The sequence below is a fragment of the Jaculus jaculus genome, chromosome 4 (assembly GCF_020740685.1).
Source record: "Jaculus jaculus isolate mJacJac1 chromosome 4, mJacJac1.mat.Y.cur, whole genome shotgun sequence".
In the NCBI taxonomy this organism is placed as follows: domain Eukaryota; kingdom Metazoa; phylum Chordata; class Mammalia; order Rodentia; family Dipodidae; genus Jaculus; species Jaculus jaculus.
This window is the reverse complement of record NC_059105.1, coordinates 16680998-16706222: the sequence shown is the minus strand read 5'-3', so window position 1 is coordinate 16706222 and position 25225 is coordinate 16680998. Positions and strand designations below refer to the sequence as shown.

Below are 25225 nucleotides of genomic sequence, written 5' to 3'. Positions count from 1 at the left end.
TAAGCCATCTCTCCAGCGACCCCCCCCACCCCCGTCAAATAAATAAAAACAAAATATAAATTTATAAACACTTCTCTAAGCCAATATGCCAGTACGCAAGTCACTTAAAACCCACTTCCTTGAGCAAGGATTGGAGAGAACCGCGTGTGCTTTGCAGGACTCTGGGGTAAGCGTAAGTCAACGCGGGCTGTGCACCAAGCTGGTGAATCCGCGCAGACCTGGCGGAGAGACTTCCGGCCACCTTGACCATCGATCCCCCAGCAACCTCAAGGAGGCCTCCGGACCATAGAGTTAAGCTCCTAGAGGGGCCGCCGGACCATAGAGTTCAGCTCCTAGCGGGGCCTCCAGACCATAGAGTTCAGCTCCTAGAGGGGCCGCCAGACCATAGAGTTCAGCTCCTAGCGGGGCCTCACGTCACGTCACGTCCGCGCTCCCGCCTAAAACCGCGCCTGCGCACTGCGCCTCCTCCTCTCTGTGGTCGGCCCAGCTCAAGGCGACATGGTAAGTGTCGCTCCCTCCGCGGCGCCTCTATCCCTCCGCATCCGCCCGTCTCCACGCGTTTTCGTCCTCACCCGACTCTCCCCGCGCGTTCTGCCCGCGTCCTCGCTGCTCTCGGGTCCCTCGCCGCGTCCGGAGGCCGCAGCCCGGGGCCGGCTTGGCGGGGCCTGGTGCGGCCGGGCCGCTCCCCGGGACGCTGCGCTTTGGCGTTGGGCTCGGGGAAAGCTGGGAAGGACGCCGCCGCGGTGCGGTGCGCGGGGGTGGCGGGACCGGCCTTCCTAACGAGGAACGTCCTCGCCCTGTCCCTTTGCTCGGTGTCAGGCCAAGCGCACCAAGAAGGTCGGCATCGTCGGTAAGTACGGGACCCGCTATGGGGCCTCCCTCCGGAAAATGGTGAAGAAAATTGAGATCAGCCAGCACGCCAAGTACACTTGCTCCTTCTGTGGCAAAGTAAGTTGTTCTCCGGGCTGGGGGGGTGGGGTGGGCGGGGAGCAGGATTTCGTGGGAAGTGAGGGTTATAATTATAAACGTGTGCTTGGGGAGTGCTGGGGAGTGTTTGTTGGTGTGCATTTACATGGGTACCGGGGAATCGAACCCCGGGTGGTCAGGTTTTGAAGCAAGCCCCTTTAAATTTGAGCCATCTCGCCAGCCCAGCATTCTTCATTTACGTGGAACCCCTGGGGGATAAATGATTTGGCAAAAGCACTGAAGCCCATACCAAGTCCCCTTGAAGAAAATGACTTTGTTTTTGGTGCTGGTTGCATACCAATTCCCCAAGGGGGGGGGGTCTGTTGCTAAATAACGTCCTACTAGAATTGGCAGTTTTGCTGAGTAAGTACTTGCTGATAATTTATATGGAAAAAAATCTGGCTTTTTGTGTGTAATTTAGACCCTAGGAAGCTGCTAAGGTTTACATATGTTTTATGTACTTAATGGTGAAAGTTGTTTTTTTTATAGACCAAGATGAAACGACGGGCTGTAGGCATCTGGCATTGCGGTTCCTGCATGAAAACGGTGGCCGGCGGGGCCTGGACCTACAAGTGAGTCCACTTTTCTTGGAGTATTGGGGAATCGACCACACATTACATTTTGGTGTCGGATGAACTAGTTTTTTTTTTCAATCTGGCAAAGTAAGGTGGCTTTTGGTTAATTTTTCTTGGACTCTTGAGAGTTAGTTTATTTTCAGTTATGCATAATAAAAAGGTTGGAATTTGATGTACTGGGAATTACATAGTCATTGGGGTCATTGTGAGCATTAGGTATTATGGAGGTTCATTATTTTAATATCTGAATCTGCTGAACTTTGACTTGTATTGGTTACTTTTACAACAGGCTTTAAAAAGAGGTTAGGTATGTGAAAACAATAGAGAAAGTTGGGGCCATTTGGACTGCCAGACTAATTTTTTTTTTTTTTTTTTTTTTTTTTGGTTTTTTGAGGTAGGGTCTCTGGCTCAGGCTGACCTGGAATTCACTATGTAGTCTCAGGGCGGCCTCGAACTCTCGGCGATCCTCCTTCCTCTGCCTCCCGAGTGCTGGGATTAAAGGCGTGCGCCACCACGCCCGGCTGACAGACTAATTTATGCATAAAGGATGGGTTTTTATAATACCTGAATTTTGTGGTAAAATTTCTCTCTCTTGGTTTTTCAAGGTAGGGTCTCACTCTGGCTCAGGCTCTGTATTCTCAGCATGGCCTCAAACTCAACGGCAATCCCCCTACCTCTGCCTCCCGAGTGCTGGGATTAAAGGTGTGCACCACCATGCCTGGCAAATTTATCTCTATTCAGTCTGTTCAAAAGTAAAGCATCTTGTTATTTTATTTCTCTAAATGAGTGAGTCTAAGCCACCCTTTCTCAGCTGTTCCTTTTTAAATGTTTACGAAATCAGATGCACCTGAACTTTTACTTCTGCCAGCACCTGAAGTCCTGAGTTGTAAAGGGTGTCATCGTGCCTGAGCAGTGGTCTTAACGTTAGTTTGCTCTTTGGTTAACCTCAGTGTTATTTTTGCTCCAGCAGACTGCCTCGTTGTCCTTTCCAGGTGGAAGCTAGACTTGGTTGTAAAAGAGCAACCGGTGGGTTACTTGCTGTCTGATATGTTGATGTGCTTACTTATGTTGACCATGTCATTTTTCTTAACAGCACAACTTCTGCTGTCACAGTCAAGTCTGCCATCAGAAGACTGAAGGAACTGAAGGACCAGTAGAACCCTGTCATTTGAGACATCCCTGGCCTGCAATAAATGGGTTAATTTATGTAACAAAGTCAACTTGTTTGTTGTTAATTATAACAGACATTTTGCTATGTGTTCTGTCTGTATTGCGCTTTTCAAGGTGGTGGTGTTGCTGGGGTGGGTCTTGGGTAGTCCAGAGTGGTCCACATTCCCTATGTAGCTGAGGCTGATCTGAAATTCACTGTAATCTCAGGCTGGCCTTGAACTCACGGCAGTCTTCTACCTGTGCCTCCCGAGTGTTGGTGTTAAAGGAGTGTAGCATCATGCCCAGTTTAGATTTTAGTTTGTTTTAAAAAAAAGTATTTCAGAAAATGTTCTTTTGGAGACATTGAAGGTAGACCATTTTGTACATGAGCTTGTCTTAGTGTTTTGACTGTACACCATCATCATATTCATAAAATGAAACAATTAGTCACAAGTTATGCAAATGAACCCTTTCTCAGTTTGCACATGTGAGTCAATTCGAGTTAATACAGAAAAGCTCAGTAGAAGGGAAACAGTAACAGGTCAGTAATAAAATCAAAGTTCCTTGGAGGAAATCAGTACTTGGGATTAGAGTTAGCTTTTCTTCAACACCTTTAGTCCGTTCACTTGTTCCTCGGCCAGTTTTGTTTGTCATGTCTCAGCTACTCTGGTATGAACTTGGGAGCTTCCAAATTCATTGATGTTTTGTGTATTCCAAAGGCCAGAATGGTTTTAAGAATACCTGGGCCTGGCGAGATGGCTTGGTGGTTAAGGCGTTTGCCTGTAAAGCCAAAGGACTTTTGATTCTGGGACCCATGTAAGCCAGATGCACAAGGGGGTGCGTGCATCTGGAGTTCCTTTGCAGTGGCTGGATGCCCTGGCGTGCCCATTCTCTCCCAAATAATAAAAAGCTTACAACTCAAACAGCAATTTTTAATCAATATTACAATCCAAAGAGAGACTAATGCATACTAAAGAGTAATAGGAAATTATTGTCTTTGTTTTCTTTAATTAAAATGCTTCTGATCAGTATAAATAGTGGATATGAGCTGAACTGTGTCCCTCTCCATATATTGAAGGACTTAATTCATGCATGTGATTATACTTGGAGATGAGCCTTTGAGGAGATAAGGTTTAGATGAGAGCAGATTAAAGCCCGAATGATGGGACTACTGCCCTCATCAGAGATACAGGAGAGCTCGCCCTGTCTCCTACCTCATACCTGTGAGGTATGTGAGGACGCATTAAAAGGTGGCTTTTGGTGCTGAGGAGAGGGCTCAGTGGTTAAAGGTACTTGAAAAGCCTGATGGCCTGGGTTTGATTCCCCAGAATCTACATAAATCCAGGTGTGCAAGTGGCACATGCATCTGGAATTTGCAGTGGCAGGAGGTCTTGGTGTGCCCATCCTCTCCATGCAAATAAATCCTTTAAAAATATCAGAATAATAAAACAGGCTTTCTGGGCTGGAGAAATGGCTTAGTGGTGAAGATGTTTGCCTGCAAAGCCAGGTTCAATTGTCCAGGGCCCACGCAAGGCAGATGCACAAGGGGTGCACGCGCCTGAAGTTTGAAGTGGCTGGAGGCCCTGACACAACCATTCTGAATCTCTGCCTCTTTTTCGCTCAACACATATATGTAAGGAGCCTTTCTATAAGCCATGATCTTGGAGTGTTCTGGTACTCAAGTTTTGCTTTAAAGGGTTGTCAAGAGAGACTACTGAGTCCTGGAGCCAAGAACTATAATTGAAGGTATTTTGGAAGAACCTATAAACAATTGGCTTCCCTTATCCTGAATCTCCTTCCCTTGACACAATTCACTGATTTTGTTCATTTCTCTCCCAGTTTCTTACCTGGTCCTTGAATATCACTCCTTTACCACCCAAACAGAACCAGCATGTTTTAATGCTGTCCTCATTAACAGACGACCACCAGCGAATGTTATGAATCCACTTTTTAAAATTAGCACATTTTTTTTTTAAATTTATTTATTTATTTGAGAGTGACAGACACAGAGAGACAGAGGGAGAGAGAATGGGCGCGCCAGGGCTTCCAGCCTCTGCAAACGAACTCCAGACGCGTGCGCCCCCTTGTGCATCTGGCTAACGTGGGACCTGGGGAACCGAGCCTCGAACCGGGGTCCTTAGGCTTCACAGGCAAGCGCTTAACCGCTAAGCCATCTCTCCAGCCCAACACATACATTTTTAATAACTATTTGAGAGGGAAAGAGGCAGAGAAAATGGGCGTGCCAGGGCTTCTAGCCACTAAAACTCCAGACACAACATATACCACCTTGTGCATCTGGCTTACATGGGTACTGGGGAATTGAACCCATGTCCTTTGTCTTTGAAGGCAAGTACCTTAACTGCTAGGCCATCTCTCCAGCCCAAAATAATATATTTTTATGGGAGAGTGAGCATGGGTGCACCATGCCCTGCCACTGCACACAAACTAGATGCATGAACCACTTTGTACATCTGGCTTTATACATGGGTATTAGGGAGTTGAACTCAGGCAGGCAGGCTTTACAGGTAAGTCCCTTTAGTGGTTGAGCCATCTCTCCAGACCAACTTTTTTTTTTTTTTAATTTATTTGAGAGCAACAGACAGAGAAAGACAGAGGGAGAGAGAGAATGGGTGCGCCAGGGCTTCCAGCCTCTGCAAACAAACTCCAGATGCATGCTCCCCCTTGTGCATCTGGCTAACATGGGACCTGGGGAACCAAGCCTTGAACCAGGGTCCTTAGGCTTCACAGGCAAGCGCTTAACCGCCAAGCCATCTCTCCAGCCCCAGACCAACTTTTTGAAAAGCTTTTAGTTAATTCTTATTTATTTGAGAGTGACGGAGAAAGAAAGGGAGAGAGAAAATGGGTGCACCAGGGCCTCCAGCCACTGCAAACGAACTCCAGACGTGTGTGCCCCTGGCTAACATGGGTCCCAGGGAACCGAGCTTTGAACCGGGGTCCTTAGGCTTCACAGGCAATCGCTTAACCTCTAAGCCATCTCCCCAGCCCCAGACCAACTTTTTAATTCTAGGTATCATTAAAAAAAATTAGGCTGGGTGTGATGGTGCACCCCTTTAATCTCAGCACTTGGGAGGCCGAGGTAGAATCTCTTGAATTCAAGGCCAACCTGAGACTACATAGTGAATTCTAGGTCAAAAAATAGAGCTGGAGAGATGTCTTAGTGCTTAAGTGCTTGCCTATGAAGCATAAGGACCCTGGTTCAAAGCTTGATTATCCAGGACCCATGTCAGCACAAGGGGGTGCATGTATCTGGAGTTTGTTTGCAGTGCCTGGAGTGTCCATTCTCTCTCTCTCTTCCTCTTTCTCTGTCGCTCTCAAGCAAATAATTAAAAAAATATTTAGGGTTGGAAAGATGGCTTAGTGGTTAAGGCCCTTGCCTGTGATGCCTAAGAACCCAGGTTCAATTCCCCAGTACTCATGTAAGCCAGGTGCAGAAGATGGTACATGCGTCTGGAGTTTATTTGCACTGGTTGGAGACCCTGGCATGATCATTCAATCTCTTTTCATATTTTCTTTTTATTAGCAACTTCCACGATTATAAAAAATATCCCATGGTAATGCCTCCCCCCCCCCATGTCCCCTTTGAAACTCCACTCTCCATCATATCCCCTCCTCCTCTCAATCAATCAGCCTCTTTTATTTTGGTGTCATGATCTTTTCCTCCTATTATGATGGTCTTGGGTAGGTAGTGTCAGGCACTGTGAGGTCATGGATATCCAGGCCATTTTGTGTCTGGGGGGAGCACGTTGTAAGAAGTCCTACCCTTCCTTTGTCTTTTAACATTCTTTCCGCCACCTCTTCTGCAATAGACCCTGAGCCTTGGATGATGTGATAGAGATACTGCAGTACTGAGCACTCCTGTCACTTCTTTCCAGTCATCCCAAGGTCACTGCCATCTGTAAAGAGAAGATTCTCTACCAAAAGTGAGAGTAGCATTAATACAAGGGTATGAACACTAAGAGAAGTGCATACTTGGTTTGATAAGCATGGTATATACATTTAGCCATCAATCTAAATATTTAACTTTTTTTAGGCTGGGTATGGTGGCGCACTCAGCACTTGAGAGGCAGAGGTAGGATTGCTATGAGTTTCGTGGGCAGCCTGGAACTACAGAGTGAGACCCTACCTCAAAAATTTTTTTTAATGTTATTTGAGAGAGAGGCAGATAGAATGGGTGCACCAGGGTCTCTAGCCACTGCAAATGGAACTCCAGACCCATGTGCATCTGGCTTATGTGGGTTGTTAGGCTTCGCAGGCTAGTGCCTTAAGTGCTAAGCCATCTTTCCAGTCTGGGGACACCAAATTCTTGAGGGACATTTTTGGTCCAAGTGAGAAGGAGCTGTCACTGAGTCCATAAACATGGAGCCCTCATGATCCAATCCCAGCTCTTCTAGTCCCATCGCAATGACAAACTTCACTATGAGTTTTGGAGCTGTGGTGGTTTCATGCAGGTGTCCCCCATAAACTTAGGTGTTCTGAATGCTAGGTTACCAGCTGATGGAGATTTGGGAATTAATGCCTCCTGGAGGGAGTGTATTGTTGGGGGCAGGCTCAAAGGCTTTATAGCCAGTTTCCCCATGCCAGTGTTTGACACACTCTCCTGTTGCTGTGGTCTACCTTATGTAGGCCAGGGGGTGATGTCCACCCTCTGCTCATGCCATCGTTTTCCCCTGCCATCGTGGAGCTTCCCCTCGAGCCTGTAAGCCAAAATAAATATTTTTCCCAGAAGCTGCTCTTGGTTGGGTGATTTCTACCAGCAAGGCAAACTGGACTGCAACAGTAAAGTGGTACTGAGGAGTGGGATTGCTGCTAGACATTTGAATGTGTGGCTTCAGCCTTTTTGGAGCTGATTTTCAAGAGGAAAGTGGAAGGAGTTGAAATCTTGGCCTAAGAGATGTCTTGCAGTGCTGTAAGTACAGCCTGATGGACTATTCTGGACAGAGCTGGAAGACCTGAAGGCAGTAAGAACTATGGACTGTGAGGTTTGGCTTATGAGGGTGAGAGAGAACTTTGCTTGGACTGGGCTAGCAGTTTGTGTGAGAAGCTTGCTCTTATGCCTGTGTCCTGAGAAGTTGTGCAGGGTTGCTTTGCGTAGAAATGGACTGGTGTGTGCAGAGGGATATGGCACAGAAAGAAAAATCTTTGGGTGAACTGTTGCCCATTCAGCTGCAACTAAGAGATCACAACCTTTGAGACTGGGCTAGCTGACTTGCGCTGGCGCAACAAGAAGAATGTAGACTTTTGAAGGGGCCTGAGTGCTCAAGGAGTGTCCTGTTCTTCAAAGTCTGCTTTATTCCCCCCGGGTTAACAAATTGGCACCCTACCTGGTATCGTGGAGTATAAGAAATGCTGGAAAGAGGGTCATTGAGTTTGCAACACGGTCTTGTGATTTGGAAATGGCCATGGGCAGTGTGAAGCGGGTTTGCTGGTTGCCTGCATAGAGACCCCATGGGGCCATGAGGATGAACCGTGGCTTGCAGTGGAGACCCAGTGGAGATGCCGGGACCATGAGATGGCTGCCAAGGAGCTGCCGGCCTTGATGAAGTTCCCAGGACTGTGAGTAGCCTAGCTGGAGGGGCGGAATTGGAATGCCAGAGACTTGTTGCTGGTTAGAATTATCGGACTTGAAGATTTGTCACTGGTTAGAGTTGCTGGACTTGAAGCTAGAGTTTGATGTTTTCCCTGGTTGTTTTAAATCTTGTATTGGTTGAATGTTTCTTTGCTATGCCCAATGCCATCTTTTGCAGTGTGAATATTTATTCTGTGCCATTATGGGTTTTTTGAGGTTATTTTTTGGTACTACGGCTCAGTTAAAAGATCTTGAACTATGGGGATGTATGAACATCATTGGAATTGATAAAAACTATGGGGACTTTAAAAGTCAGACTGAATGCATTGTATTTTACATCACGTATGGATATCAGTTTATGGGGGCCCGGGGCGGAATGTGGTGGTTTGATTCAGGTGTCCCCCATGAACTTAGGTGTTCTGAATGCTAGGTTCCCAGCTGATGGAGATTTGGGAATTAATGCCTCCTGGAGGCAGTGTATTGTTGGGGGCGGGCTTATGGTTATTAAAGCTAGTTTCCCCTTGCCAGTGTTTGGCATACCCTCCTGTTGCTGTGGTCCACTTTATGTGGCCAGGGGGTGATGTCCACCCTCTGCTCATGCCATCATTTCCCCCTGCCATCGTGGAGCTTCCTCTGGAGCCTGTTAAGCCAAAATAAATCTCTTTTTCCCAGAAGCTACTCTTGTTGGGTGATTTCTACCAGCAATGCGAACCAGACTGCAACAGGAGCACACAGACTTGAATCATACCACCACTGGAGATTTGGAGTCAAGTGACCTGTTAAGATCTATTAGTCATTTGAGAAGTAGCTATTGTTTACTGAACCCTTGCATAATACTTGAACATGGAGTTTCTGTGCAACTCAAGTTGCCCATTATTAAAGATGTTACCTAACCTATGAAATCATGAGATATGTTCAGCAGCATTCCATTGTGAAGTGGAAATACATTTAAAAAATTGGACCAGGAGCCATCCAGAAACAGTCAACTGCCCTGCTGTGTTAGATTTTCGTAGTATATATAAATCTGTTCTTCTTCTGCCTATTCTCTTTTAAATATATTTATTTATTTGGGAGAAATAGGCAGGGAGAGAGAAAATGGGTGGAACAGGGCCTCCAGCCACTGTAAATGAACTCCAGATGTGTGCACCCTAGGGAATCAAACCTGGGGCCTTTGGCTTTGCAGGCAAGTGCGTTAACCATTAAGCCATATCATCTTCAGTCTTGCCCATTCTCTCTTAATTCACATGTACTCTTGTGTAGATTTGCCTTTGACCACTAATGGGGGAGAGAGAGGGAGACCGAGGGAGAGGGGGAGGGAGGGAGGGAGGGGGAGGGAGAGAGAGGGAGGGAGCCCTTTAGAAATAGTCTGCATGCTGTGAGACAGAGAGAGAGAGAGGGAGAGAGAGAGAGAGAGAGAGAGAGAGAGAGCGCCCTTTAGAAATAGTCTGCATGCTGTGAGACAGCCCTCCACTGGTCAGAATTCACAGAAGCATCCACAGCATGGGAAAACACAAGGTAGAGGGTTATACTAACTTACAATGATGGCTGAAGGATTGGCCAGCCAATCAGACCTAGGAAGGCCAAATAAGAACGGAAAGCCCTGCACTTGGGAGGCAGAGGTGGTAGGATCACTGTGAGTTCAAGGCCACCCTGAGACTACATAATGAATTCCAGGTTAGCCTGGGCTAGAGAAATACCCTACCTAGAAAAACTTAGTTGTGGTAGTTTGAATAGATGGCCCCGAATATACTTAGTGGTTTTGTTAGCTTGTAGTTTGCATCTGCAGCCACCTGGCTGGAGGCAGTGTCACTGGGTGGATCTTAAGGTGTGGTGGTAGGTTAGAAATTTCAATCTAAAGATATGCTCTGTGCCCAGCTGGAGTTCCTGAAGTGTGCTGTGCTGTGTGGCTTTTGGCTTGTGTTTATCTCTTTGCTTGGACCTTTGAAGGCATGCCAGCTTCTTCTGCCATTATGGAACTTCCCCTGGATCTGTAAGCTTCAATAAATCCCTTCATAACTGCCAGGTCTGGAAGTTTATCTCAGAGAACCTGAAGCTATTTGCTACACTAATTAAAAAAGAAAAGTAAAACTGCATGCTTAGGGATGGCTATTTCCAGGATAACAACAGAGTCGTAAACAGTCCCATGTGAGTTCCCACCAGGAAGCCTCTGCTAAGGATGCCGTTAAATAGCTCGTTCTGAGGACGTCAGCTTTTACCCCTTGGTGCTTGTCCAGTCGGCCCATGTACAAAGCAAAACGTGACAGCAGAGAACCTGGCTATGAGCTCAAAAGGGGCCTTTGTCCTCAAGGCTGACTGGGGTATTGCCCCTGCAAAGTGCCAAAGTGTAGTAGGAGGCAGAGCCGAGCTACTAATAGGGCACCATTTCATAGGGGTGCCATCTAGCTAAGAGACGTCATGCCAAGGGCAGCAGCATGCGCTGGGAGACATGGGTACCGGCTTGTAGCTCGAGTACAGTACCTGCTTAGCCTACGCGATGCCCAAGTTTCAATCCTTAGCTCTGCCCCCTTCAAGTATTTTGTTTGAACTCTGTTAGGGACTTCCTTCCGTCCTTCCGTCTTCCCTCCCTCCCTCCTTCCTGGAGATGTACCTTTGAAAGGATGTTAGGATTTTTACTCTTGTTTTGCTTCCTGGTTGCATTAAAGGGACTGCCTTTGACCTGCCACACAGTACTGTGAGAACTCCCATGATGCACTCCTCGTCATAGGCCCAAAGCAAGGGGACCAACTGACCTTAGATTGAAACTAGGGGCTGAAATAAACCTTTTCCCTTAAGTTGAGTGTTCTCAGATATTTCATTATAGTAATGGGAAACTGTTGTCAACTATTGTCATATTGTGAATGATGGCATTTAGAATCACCATGGCAACGCACTTTGGGGTGTGTCTGTGAGGGTGTTTCCAGAAAGGTAGAACAGAGCAGGGAAGACTCATCCTGAATCTGGGCCACACCATTCCATGGACTGGGGTCCCAGACTAAATAATGAAAGCAAGATGAGGCCCAGCTTTCATTTCTCATGCTTTCTGACTGTGGATGCAGTGTGACCAACTGCCCCATGCTTTCACCATGACTTCCCCACTACGATGTAGGGTTCCCTCAAACTGTGAGCCCAAACCCCTACTTGCTCTTGTTAGTTTGTCACAGCTGTTAGAAAGTAATCCACACCCCAATGAACACAGTCCCTTCATGAAATCTCCTGTTACTCTTAGTATCCCATCTGTTTTCTGTCTGTTACAGTTTTGGTTTTATCGGGGAGAGGCTTCAAGGTAAGGTCTCACTCTGGCCCAGACCTGGAATTCACTCTGTAGTCTCAGGGTAGCCTTAAATTTACAGTCCTCTTAACCAGAGCCATCCAAGTGTTGGGATGATAGGTGCTTTTGCTAAAGGACTCCATTCCAAATAGTCACCCCTCTTCATACATGACTGCCTAACTTGCAGCTTCTCATAAAAAACATAATTGTTTCATCAATTCTGTAAGTTTGTATCATGTGATCATCTTTTCGTGACTAAGGGAAAATATTCTATTATTAGTAATCTCATTGTAAATAGATGGAATAGAAAAGACAAGTGCTCACAGGCAGAGATGTAGAGAAAAATAAATATTATAGACATTGGTGGTACTTGGTGGAATTGAACTCAGAAAACTCACATGCTAGGCAGGCATCACACCACTAAGGTGTATCCCTGGCTATCTTTTAAAAAAAATATTTTATTTTTATTTATTTATTTGAGGGGGGGAGAGAGAGAAACAGAGGAACAGACTGCCAGAGAGAGGGAGAATGGGCATGCCAGGGCTTTCAGCCCCTGCAGACGAACTCCAGATGCATGTGCCACTTTGGGTTCTGGGGAATCCAACTGAGGTCCTTTGGCTTTGCAGGCAAGCACCTTAACCACTAAGCCATCTCTTCAGGCCCCTGGCCCTCTTTTTACTTTTTATTTTGAAACAAGGTCTCGTGAAGTTTCCCAGGCTGGACTTGAACTCACTCTGTAGAGGCAAGACTTGAACTTGTTTTCCTTCCTTGTCCTCCTAAGTAGCTGAGATTATAAGCTTGCACCATCGGGCCCATCTTGATTCTAGAACTTTAAGGAGGAGAAGTAGAGGGCATAAGATGGGGAATGTATTTGGAGGGGAATCTGATGAGTTCAGCTCTAGAAGAGTCAAAACAGATTACTGTAAAATATCTGATCTGGAGCCAGGTGTGATGGCACATGCCTTTAATTCCATCACTTGGAAGGCAGAGGTAGAAGGATCACTGTGAGTTTGAGGCCAGCCTGGAATACAGAGTGAATTCCAGGTTAGCTTGGGCTAGACTGAGACCCTATGTTGAAACAAGCAAACAAAAAACAAAAAGCTGGAGAGATGGCTTAGCTGTTAAGTGGTTAAGCAGAGGGTGGACATCACCCTCTGACCCATGAAAGCTGGACAACAGGAAGGAACAGGAGAGTGTGCCAAATACTGGCATAGGAAACTGGCTATAACACCTGTAAGACCGCCCCCAACAATCCACTCCCTCCAAGAGGTGTTAATTCCCAAATCTCCATCAGCTGGGAACCTAGCATTCAGAATACCTAAGTTTATGGGGGACACCTGAATCAAACCACCACAATGTGTATAGCTGTAATAATTAAATCTGAGTAATTTGTATTTCCATTTCCTTAAATACTTCATATTTATTTGTGTTGATAATGTTCACACTATTTTTAAAAAATACTTATTTGCAAGGGGTGGGGAGAGAGAAGGATAGGTGCTTTGGGACCTCTAGCCACTGCAAACTCCAGATACATGCACCACTTTATGCATCTGGCTTCACGTGGGTACTGAGGAATTGAACCTGGGTCATTGGGCATTACAAGTGTCCATCTTTCCAGCCCCAACCTCTTCTCTTTCAATTCTTTATAAATTATGCAATAATTATGCCATAAACTGTTGTAAACTATAGTCAGTATGGTTTGGGGACACTTGACCATATTTCTTCTATAAAATAATTCTTGCATTATAATTTAGTATTTTTCAAACTAGAGTTCCATAGATGAATTTAACAGCAAATCAGATGCAACTTAAGAGAGAATTGAATAGAATGGAAAAATAGCTCAAAAGAAATCCAGAAAATGTAATCAGCTTAGGTAGATACTCACCAACTAATGAATGGATCATGAAGATGTGCTACATATACACAATGGAGTTTTATTCAGCTGGATGGAAAAATGAAATTTGAAAATTGCAGGAAAATTGATGGATCTGGAAAATATACATGAAGTGAAGTAACCCAGGATCACAAAGTCAAAAGCCTCATGCTATCTCTATGGACCTAGCTTCAAATTTTTAGATTTGTACATAAGTTGGAGTAAGGATAGGAGAGGCCAGGAAGTTAGAAAGGAGCCATGACGGAGGGAGTAGACAGGAAGGCTTCAAGGGGAGGGTAGCAGATACGTAAGTAGAGGGCAGAATATTGGAAGTGGAAAGGTCTTAGGTGGAGTCAGAGGAGGGTTAATCAAAACTAAAGTTATTATGAGTAATCTATTGGAAACCTACTTCTTTGTCAGCTAATTAAAATATATATAATTTTAACATCTGGGTGTGGTGGTGCATGTCTTTAATCTCAGCACTCAGGAGGTGGAGGTAGGAGGATCACAATGAGTTTGAGGCCAGCCTGGGACTACAGAGTGAGTTCCTGAGCTAGAATAAGACCCCACCTCAAAATAAAATAAATAAATAAATAAATAACAAAAAACAAAAACAAGAAATTAGGGCTGGAGAGATGGCTTAGCAGTTAAGGCACTTGCCTGCAAAGCCAAAGGAGCCAGGTTCGATTCCCCAGGACCCACATAAGCCAGATACACAAGGTGGTGCATGCATCTGGACGCCCTGGTGCGCTCGTTCTCTAGCTGCCTCTTTCTCTCTCAAATAAATAAATAAAAATAAAAAAAGAAATTAAATATATTTTTTAAAAGTTTTTAAAGAAAGAGTATCCTATGAGGGTAGATAATGCTGTGTTGTGACCTGCACAATATTGGGCCCATTAACATGTCATGGATAATGGAGAAGAACCAAAAAAAGAAAAAGCCATAGATTGTTACAGAAAAATCCCAGTGCCAGAGAAGTGGGAAACCTCCCAGTGAGCCCAGTGAGTTGTTGGACAGGAGACCTTCTGAGATTCCCCCAAACAATACAGACCATTGCCAAGGTTCTCTTTTTTTTCTCAATTTTTATTAATGTTTTCCATGATTATAAAAATATCACATGGTTATACCCTCCCTCCCCGCCCCTTTTCCCTTTGCAATTCCATTCTCCATCATATCCCCTCCCCGTCTCAATCAGTCTGTCTTTTTTTTGACGTCATGATCTTTTCCTCCTCTTATGATGGTCTTGTGTAGGTAGTGTCAGGCACTGCGAGGTCATGGATATCCAGGCCATTTTATGTCTGGAGGGAGCACGTTGTAAGGAGTCCTACCCTTCCTTTGGCTCTTACATTCTTTCTGCCACCTCTTCCACATTAGACCCTGAGCCTTGGAAGTTGTGATCAAGATGTTACTCAGTACTCCAGTCACTTCTTTCCAGCACTATGATACCTTTTGAGTTGTCCTAAGATCATTGCCATCTGAAAAGAGAAGATTCTCTACCCAAAGTGAGAGTAGCATTAATATAAAGGTATGAATATTAAGAGAAGTGCTTACTGGGCAGTTTGATAAGCATAGTATATACACTTATCCAGACATCAGCAGATGTTACACCCTTAGGGCTCATGACTACCCCTGTTTTAAGTTTTCAGTATCAGGGATGTCTTCCCTCCCATGGAGCAGGCCTCCAGTCCAGTTGGAGGGCAGTTGGTTTCCACCATGATAAATGTGCCACTATTGCACTGTTGGCTCATGTGGCCTCCAAGGTTCTTTATTATCCACCAGAGCCGGATGGTAAGAGCCTATTACTGAAGATACCACATGCTTCAGTTGCAGGACGAGAAATCAAGCCAGAACTGAACTGGAAGCCTTCTCCCTGATGGCTAGCTGTCATAGTACTGGAAAGTGCTGTGCAAGTTGCTGGGGGAGAGAAGTCATCAACAACCTTAACCAGCAGTCGATCCTTCAAGCTATACAATTGCCCCGCCAGGCAAGATGTGCCCAGTGGTGCAGTAGTGGCTAGTAAAGAAACAGACGTTTTGTTGTTGCTGTTTTTTTTTTTTTTTTTTTTTTTTTTTTCAAAGTAGAGTCTCACTCTAGTCCAGGCTGACCTGGAATTCACTATGTAGCCTCAGGGTGGCCTTGAACTTGTAGTGTTCCTCCTACCTCTGCCTCCTGAGTGCTGGGATTAAAGGCATGCACAACCATGCCTGGCTACCACGGATTTCTTAACAATGATGGTTTCTAGAAGGCAATAGCTTTGTATTTTCAAAGTCCTTCTCATTCTAAATTCAATGGTCCTATCTATAGAGTATAAAATATAGACAGTTGCCTCCAAAATATGAGAATATCACTAGTACACCCACACTTTCCACAGAAAATAAATAGTTCATGGAGGCCCTGGAAGATGCAGTCAGCAGTGAAAGTTAATCAAAGGGAAAATGCTTAAATAAATACTGACTAAATTCTAGCAATAACTGCGGAAGGGCACTAGGATGTTTTGAAACAGCAGTGTGTATCTAAATGTTACAAGATTCTTGTATTATTCAGGAAGATGTCAAACTACAAATTAAACATGTCATAATCTCCAGTAATTATTAATGGAAATTTTTTTTAAATTTATTTATTTGAGAGCGACAGACACACAGAGAAAGACAGATAGAGGGAGAGAGAGAGAATGGGCGCGCCAGGGCTTCCAGCCTCTGCAAACGAACTCCAGACGCGTGTGCCCCCTTGTGCATCTGGCTAACGTGGGACCTGCGGAACCGAGCCTCGAACCGGGGTCCTTAGGCTTCACAGGCAAGCGCTTAACCGCTAAGCCATCTCTCCAGCCCTAATGGAAAATTTGAGAGTGAAAAGCACTCAATCACAAGAAGATCGACAGAGGATTTGGATGTCATAGTTCAGTGGTAGAGTGCCTGCCTAGCATGGGCAAGGCCTTGGGTTCAATCCCAGGCACTTCCCCTTCCTCTGGAAATAATGAGGGAGGAAAGAATTTATGGCACAAGCAGTCCATAGTAAACTGGTGGAGTAGGGGCTGCAGAGATGGCTCAGTGGGTGAAGCACTGGCTGTGCAAATGTGGTGACCTGAGTTCACATCCCCGGAACCCACATAAAGCCAGACCCAATAGAAGACTCTAATTGCAGCTCTGCTACAGTGAGATGGGAAGAGCAGATAGGAGAATCCCTGAAGTTCAGGAGCCAGCTAGCCTGGTGCACACATCAGTGAATAACTGAATAAAGTGCAAAGCAAGGACTGACATCTGAAAGCCAGCTCTGACCATCAGCACACACACGCTGGCATGGTTGTGCTCACACTCACCCATGATACACACACACACACACACACACACACACACACACACACACACAAAGATAATGAAGATGGTGGATTAAACATACATATATGCATATTAATGTGTCATAATAACATGTAGATTAATTCAACAAAAAGACAAAAACAGGCAAATTGAATTATATATGCAAAAAGGATTGAATAAAAACTTGAAGGGGCCAGGTGTGGTGGTGCTTTCCTTTCATCCCAGCACTCAAGAGGCAGAGGTAGGAGGATCACCATGAGTTCAAGGCCACCCTGAGACTACATAGTGAATTCTAAGTCATCCTGGGCTCAAGCAAGACCCTAACTTGAAAAAAAAAACAAGCTAAAACAAACCAAACCCCACACATTTAAAGGGTAAGGGTCTGGATGTAAATAACAAAATAAAAAGGTCTACATAGTAAGGAACTGGATGTGAATACTAAAATATATACACACTGTTGCAGTCAGGTTCACATTGCTGGTAGAAATCACCCAACCAAGAGCAGCTTGTAGGGAAAAAGAGGTTTATTTCGGCATACAGGCTCAAGGGGAAGCTCCACGATGGCAGAGGAAAACTATGGCATGAGCAGAGGATGGACATCACACCTTGGTCAACATAAGGTGGACAACAGCAATGGGAGAGTGTGCCAAACACTGGCAAGGGAAACTGTCTGTAACACCCATAAGCCCACCCCCTACAATACACTTCCTCTAGGAGGCGCTAATTCCCAAATCTCCATCAGCTGGGAACCTAGCATTCAGAACACCAAAGTTTATGGGGGACACCTGAATCAAGCCACCACACACACCCAACATATAGTTACAGAGAGGTTGAAAGTAGAAGATGTGAAAGGTAATGCCTGCTACACAACAACCATACAGTACTTTTAGAGACAGGAACATTCATACTGTTAAAGAGAAAAGTATGTGCATAACTCAGTACTCAGGGACATGGATGAAGACAAAACTCTAAACAAGGAGGTATGGATGGCTCTAAGATTATTCTTTTTCTTTTTAAATTTTTATTAGCATTTTCCATGATTATAAAAAAATATCCCATGGTAATTCCCTCCCCCGCCCACTTTTCCCTTTGAAATTCCATTCTCCTTCATATTCTAATATTATTCTTGATTAAAAAATTGACAAACTTACAAAAATGCCCATAAGGGAAAATCATGAAGTACTGACAGGAATGATCCCCAAGAATAAGACACCCCAGAAAACTGGGAGAGCTATAAGCTAAAAACACATGTGAGTTAATTTCTAAATTCTAGACATTTATGTGAAAGAAAAATATAAAGAAACACTTCAGAACCTCTTCATGCTGCACTGCAATTCCTTGGTGCAGAACTAGAACCCATTTGTGCTGCTCTGGAACCCCTTGTGACGCTCTGGAACCTTCCATGCTGCTCTGGAACCCTTTGTGATTTGCTTCTACAGTGTCTCCTGAATTAGCATTAAATATTGATGCGTACCTATAAATTTCAGCAGGGGAAAGCAATATGTATTGCACACATATTAATGATTAAGTAATTAATTAATTTTGTTTACTGTATGGAAAATTACCTTACTAGCATTTCATTGGAAAGTCAAATGGGTTCTGTAGGTTTTGAAGATTTATATGGTGCACCTTGAAGTTGAAAGCTAATGGATTTACACAAATTCTTTGGCGTCTATTTGTAAGTCAAGAAAATACCTGCAGTTATAACTCATGCGTTCAAGAAAGCAGAAAAAGTTTGTGAATTGACTGCAGGTATCACAGGCAACACTAGGTGGTGCAATGTGAACATAAGACAGGGATGTGGCCTGAAGCATTAGAAGATTCACGGTGAGGGCATGTTCACAATGGTTAAGGGCATGTGTAAAATTACAGTTTAGTAAGCGCTAAGTTCTGTTTAGATTTCCATAATGTTGGAATGTGACCACCCTCCTCCCCACACAAAGAGGGGACCAGAGGAGTTAATAATTGAAAGCTTTCTACGATGAATGCTCCATTGATACTTAATTGAGATGAATTTTGCTGTCTTTTCTAGCACCTGTTAGAAAAAAGTGACAATATATTTCTTTAAAAATATTAAAAATTGTTTCAAATCATATTTTAAAAAACTCTTCTTCAGTGATAGAACCCCATAAAATATACATCATTGAATAAGATTTTATTTGTTGGGCTCAGCAGTTAAGAGCACTTTTTATGCCAGCATGAGGAGGCTAGAAAGATGTTTTGCATTCACATGCCCACATAAACAGCTGGGAGTGGCCACACACATCTGCCAACCCAGTATCTAAGGGAGAGGGACTGGAGAATCACCCAGGGGTGCACAGGAAAAATAAAGTGGCAAGCTCCAGGGTCCGAGAGGCTCCAGCTGAAGTCGAACGGGTAGGGGAGCCAGGGAGCCAGACACTAGAATCCTTCATGCTGCACTACAGCGCACACCCCCACACCCCACAGTACCCACACATGCAAAAAGCAAGATCTCACTTGTCACGTGTTTCTAAGGTGTGGAGGTATACCTCTCACCACATCCTCAGGATCGTCAAGAAGTTTTCCCCTTGGAAAGATGGGTACAGGAAGAAAAATTTAAATAGTCTGTTATAAACAGGTAATTGAGTACACGGAGCGGTGAAGACATGAGTCTGGCCCCTAAACATGGTCTAAGAATTTACACAGATACACAGAGGCACCCAGCTTCTGAGCATAGCTAGTGAGAGGCTCCGTGGAAGGATGACGTGAAGGGATCCAGTAGGAGAAGGGCTGTTCTCTTAGGCACTTGGTGGGGGAGGACTCTGATTTGTGGATGTGTGTGTACAGGTGTGTTCACACGTGTTTGTGCATGTACACACATGAAGTGTTCTTACTCGTGGAGCCCAAAGCCCAGCATTGGTCAGGTCTACATGTGGGTTTTCTTTTTTCTGGCACTCTTCTTTTCTTCCTCCCTTCATTTCCCTTCCTCCTTTCCTTCTTCTCTCCTTTCCTTCTTCCCTCTTTCCCTTTTTCCTTCCCTCCCTCCCTCCCTCCCTCCCTCCCTCCCTCCCTCCCTCCCTCCTTCCTTCCTTCCTTCCTTCCTTCCTTTATTTTTGTGCATAGCTTCTCTAGATAACCCAGGTTGGCCTGGAATTCTCTATTTTCCGTCTCGGCGCTCCACTGTCAGAGTACAGGCGGGCTCCACTATACTCTCCTAAGGTTTTTGCACAGCTCCTCCTTTTCCCTCCCTGCTCCCAGCAAGCAACTGTTCTTTTAACTTAATTCAAGGTTGCTCTGTTTGAGTATTCCTCTACTTCCCTGTCATGATTCGCTTTGGAGAGTGTTCGTGGTATTAAGTATGCATGCACCTTGCCTGATCCACACTGTATTCTAAGGATTTGAGCTATAACTATATACCATGTGTTTACATCCTCATAACAGCCAGCACTGGGAAGTTGTGGGACTACACTTTTCAAGGCTCTTCATGACTTCACTTCTGCTTACCTTGCCGATCCCGTAATAGATGTCTTGTTTTCTTTTCAAACCCCAGCCACGTGGGCCTCAAACGCTCTGTGCTTTACCACTGGAGCTGGTATTTCTCGTGCCTATTCTGCTGTCAGGGGTCTGGTCCTCCTTGACCCTCTTCTCCTCCTTGTACCAAATTCATGAGATTCATGTGACTTCCCAATCTAGGGGAGCTCAATGCTGTTTCTAAGATCTCACGTTTCAAAGAGGGCCACTAAATGATGGAAAGGATACACTCTGACCCAGAAATTTTGCCATCCAACTTCATCTCTGTCATTTACATGTCTGACCATCTGAAAAGTCAGAATGGCGTATGGTGCAGGGTTTTGAGCATGGGAAGGCCAGCCCAGGTATGTGACAAAGCCATCAAACTAAATGAACAACAGGATGAAGAGGAAACGAGGTGACCAAGAGGTAATGTTAACAAAATGCAAACAGGATGAACGGTTAACCTACGATCCTTCTGTGGGAGTCCTAGTTCGCAAAAGAGGAATTGCAGGCAGTGGACGGCAGAGGGAGCCATTGGCAAGTTTTTTTCTACCAAGGTAAGTCTCAATGGACTTGCAAGAATGAGACTGACTTTTTCCTGACCATCCCTGACTAAGAGCTTATTTCTCCCCATTCTTGTCTTTACTCAGTGCCCACATATTACTTCCCTGGCTCCTCACCAAGTCCAGTGAGGTTGCTGCTTTCTTCCTCATGAAATGAGGCCAGCCAGGCCCGGGACGGGATCACTGACGGGCCCAGTTCAGTTCCTCAGGCGGACAGTCGTTGCTTCAGTATCTCTATTTATAGGGTTTACAGGTTCCGAAGTGCAGCCTTCTCATGCCATAGTCCTTGTTCTGTGCTTCCACATAGTTTACGGTCCTTTCCCCGCTCTGCTGATGCCCATAGGGTTAAAAAGCCACTTTCTCAGTGATGCAGAAGGGTCGTTTTGGCAGGGAGAGTGACTCACTGGAGTTGCCCGCGCCTGGCAGCCTTGTGAGGGAGAAGTGTGGAGGCCAAGAGCCATGGTGGCACTCAGAGCGTTGGGTTTGGGCATGAAGGTCCTCCAGGACTTCCATTCATTCCTGTCTGCCACCCTCTATCCTTCCCTAAACACACCAGAGCTGTCCTCTCCTTGCAACATGTGACCTTCCCACCTGTGAAGGATGGCGAGGAAGGCTATGCTGTGATTGGGAACCCCAAAACCAAGGAGCTCCAACACAGAAATCTTTAGCTGCCACAAAAATAAAGGCTCCTGTCTTCTTTTTTTTTTCTTTTTCTGGGACCCCCACTGAGCAGCTCGGCATGAAACCAAGTCCTCAGGGGGTCTCTGCAAAGACGCGGTGACAAGTTGATTGATGGATTTCCACCCCCTTTGCCTGCCTTCTCCCCCACTCCTGCAGGCTCTGGCCCTGGTCCACTGTCCAGTTGCCCGAGAGGGTCTGCTTTTCTTTGTTGAGTCAGCACCAGTGAGTCATGGCCAAGATCAGCCGGGAGCCGGGGGGCTGGGGTGTGAGGGGGACTGCAGAGAGGGAGGAATCAGCTCCAAGGGAGACGTGGTGAGGAGCCTGCATGGAGGGCACTGGGATGTATGTAGGCAGAAAGCTGGCCAGAGGGATCCAGAGCTAATGGGACCTCTCTAACCTGGGATGTCAGTGGAGCCCTTTCTTGAAAACAAAGACCACTCAAATCACATTGAGCCCTAAAATTTCCCAGTCATGGCCCTTTCCCACTATTAGAGATGCCAAAATGGAACCAGGTCTCCGCTTTGCTAACGGAAGACAAGGAGAAAGCTCCTGAGGAGAATTTTCAGATCGTCCCAAGAGCAGTTCAGCCAGAGTGGCCTGTGCCCTTCACGGATCTCTTCCACTTCCGCACACGCAGCCCGCACCCCCGAGCAGTGGGGCGGGAAGATCACCGAGTGTGGCCGGAAGGCAGGGAGAGGGCCAGAAGTTAAGAGAAGTTAGCTTGACCGGCATCCCTTAGAGGAACAGTAATGATGCCAATGGCCAGGCAAGACAGCTAAGCCAGTGCTGTGCCCAAATCGTAGCTTACCCTGGAGTCAGGCAGCTGGGCCATAGCTGGAGAAGGGGTCGTCCAGCTCTGTCATTTTATCTTTTTCTTCCTTCCTTCTTCTTTCCCTCCTTCCTTTTCTCCCTCCTGATCTCCCTTCCTTCCTTTCTTTTTTCTTTTCAGACAGGATATCTCACTCTAGCCTAGAACTCATTCTGTAGCCCAGGATGGCCTCAAACTCATGGCAATCGGCTTACCTCTGTTTTCCAGGTGCTGGCATTAAAGTTATGAGCCACCATGCATGGCCCAGTTCTGTCATTTTAAAGAGGATATGGAGGTGCTGGGAAGAGTCAGAGCCTCTAATCTGGGGCGGGGGCCTCACTTCTGTCCAGGGCTGAGAGATCCTGGAACTCTTCTTTTTTATTTAAAGTTTATTTTATTTTATGTTTTTTTAATTGACAACTTTCATAATCATAAACCATATCCCATGGTAATTTCCTCCCTCCCCCCACTTTCCCCTTTGAAACTCCACTCTCCATCATATCCCCTCCCCCTCTCAATCAGTCTCTCTTTTATTTTGATTCATAATCTTTTCTTCCTATTATGATGCTCTTGTGTAGGGAGTGTCAGGCACTGTGAGGTCATGGATATCCAGGGCGTTTTGTGTCTGGAGGAGCACGTTATAAGGGGTCCTACCCTTCCTTTGGCTCTTACATTCTTTCTGCCATCTCTTCCACAATGGACCCTGAGCCTTGGAGGGTGTGATAGAGATATTTCAGTGCTGAATACTCCTTTATCACTTCTTCTCAGTACCATGTTGCCTTCTGAGTCATTCCAAGGTCACTGCCATCTGAAAAGAGAAGGTTCTCTACCAAAAGTGAGAGTAGCATTAATATATGGTTATGAACATTAAGAGAAGTGCTTACTGGGCAGTTTGGTGAGCATAGTATATACATTTAGCCAGACACCAGCAAACGTTACACCCCTAGGTCTCATGACTACCCCTGTTACAGGTTTTCAGTATCAGGGATGTATTTTCTCCCATGGAGCAGACCTCCAGTCCAATCAGAGGGCAGTTGGTTTCCCCCATAACAGACGTGCCACTATTGCACCTGTTGGCTCCTTTGGCTTGGCTGGCCAAATATAAGACTTACAGTGTTCACTGTTGAGTATCTTTTATTTTTATTAGAGAGATAGAATTGGTGTGCCAGGGCCTCAGCCACTGCAATCGAACTCCAGATGCTTGCACCACCTAGTGGGCATGTGTGACCTTGCATGTGCCTCACCTTTGTGTGACTTATGTCTTTGTGTGACTTATGTCTTTGTCTGACTTATGTGGGATCCTTAAGGCTTTGTAGGCAAGCACCTTAACCACTAAGCCATATCTCCAGCCCCCCCTTTTTGATTTCTATATCTTTTGAGGAGCGAGTTTCTTCTCAGATCAGTTGGACTTGAGTCTGTTTTCATTTCCAAAAAGTGAACTATCAAAAGAGGGCAATGGACAGTGGAAAATATCTTGGGCTTCTGCCAGGCAGAAGAGTGAAGCTGGCAGGTGGGATGGGGAGGGTCTCTGTGCAGGGTCTGACTGAGCACAGGGTATGGGAAGTGTGAATGGGCTCTGCTAGAGGCATTTTGTGCCAGGAGCAGGACATACATTTCTGGAACCTAGCTTGTCCCTTGCTCCTTTCTCAGTGGGTCGAGGAGCACCTGTTGTGAAGATTAAAGGGATAAAGTAAGCAAAGTTCTCGGGAGCAGGGGTCAGCAAACCTGGGACTAAAGATATACATTCAGGCTGTCCCTAATCCCCTGGCCTCCCTGACTTCTCTAGTAGGTGATTTTAAGACTTCTGTTTTTTTGTTTGGTTTTTTGAGGTAAGGTCTCACTCTAGCCCAGGCTGACCTGGAATCCATTCTGTATTCTCAGGGTGACCTCGAACTCATGGTGATCCTCCTGCCTCTGCCTCCCGAGTGCTGGGATTAATGGTGTGTGGCCCCCACGTCTGGCTTATTTTCAGACTTCTGGAAAGAGCAGGAGGGCTTTCTGCTTTGGTGGCACATTTCTCACACAGTGAAATGTGACTTTGGGGAGGAATGTAACTAGAGCAGCAGGCCTGACCTCAGCAGGGAGACCTGGCCTCCTCTGTGGATCTAGGCAGTCACTTTCTTTCTCTGGGCCTTTTCCAGATACTCAGAGCACAGCCCACATGACTTCCTCACCGGTACTAGCAGGGCAGGAGTGATCATGGCTCTTTAAAGTTTGAAGACTGGAGGCAATGGGACCACATTGTAGTGTCTCACAGTCTTAGCATATTACAGGTAGACAAGTCTTAGAGATATCCTGGTACAACAGGGAGATGAAAAGGCAGGTTCTGGTGTTGACAGCCACTTAACTGTCCATCAACACTTCACAGCATCTAAGGCCAATCATGGTGGTAGACACCTTTAACGCCAGCACTCCAGAGGCTGAGAGGTAGAAGGATTGCTGTGAGTCTGAGGCCAATTTATACTATAGACTGAGTTCCAGATCAGCCTGGATTAGAGTAAGACCCTTCCTCAAAAAACCAAAACAACAATAACAACAAAACTAATTCATAGCATCTTAGATTATCCTTACTATTTGCAGTATCCTTGGGTAAGTTTCTGGGCTGGCCTGTTTCATAGGTTAGAGAATGAGGGTAAAAGTAATACCCACTTCAGTGAGGTTTTATAAGGATAAGAGGAAATGGTTTTTCTAAATTATTATAAGCATTTAATTGGGAATTTTAATTATTATTGCATTACTCTTTCCTTTACTTTATAAACATATACATATATGTTTTTCAAAGTCATCAAGTCAATCTAGTTGACTGTAAATAGTTTTTGTTCATTGTTTAAAAATAAGGGACCACATGGGCATCTGGACAAACCAGGAAAGGCCAGGTTGCATCTTATTTACAACTCCCAAATGTCCATTTCTTGCCCACATTCCATGTCCAGTGTGGTCAGACTATTATTACTGTGTTCATTGCAG

At 45.4% G+C, this 25225-nt stretch overlaps 1 protein-coding gene across 1 annotated transcript; it reads left to right on the top strand.

The window, feature by feature from the left end:
• The first annotated feature begins 400 nt into the window (after positions 1-400).
• On the top strand, positions 401-2756 carry Rpl37a (ribosomal protein L37a). Its single transcript, XM_045147493.1, has 4 exons — positions 401-501; positions 820-948; positions 1456-1538; positions 2635-2756. Exons 1-4 carry the CDS (start codon positions 499-501, stop codon positions 2696-2698), a joined length of 279 nt encoding a protein of 92 aa, XP_045003428.1. The 5' UTR covers positions 401-498; the 3' UTR covers positions 2699-2756.
• Positions 2757-25225: the final 22469 nt, after the last annotated feature.

Bases quoted from the DNA above. Each gene is read 5' to 3' on its own strand.
- Rpl37a (XM_045147493.1), top strand. The intron at 949-1,455 runs GTAAGTTGTTCT...TTTTTTTTATAG, and splicing joins CTTGCTCCTTCTGTGGCAAA to ACCAAGATGAAACGACGGGC. The intron at 1,539-2,634 runs GTGAGTCCACTT...TTTTCTTAACAG, and splicing joins GGCGGGGCCTGGACCTACAA to CACAACTTCTGCTGTCACAG.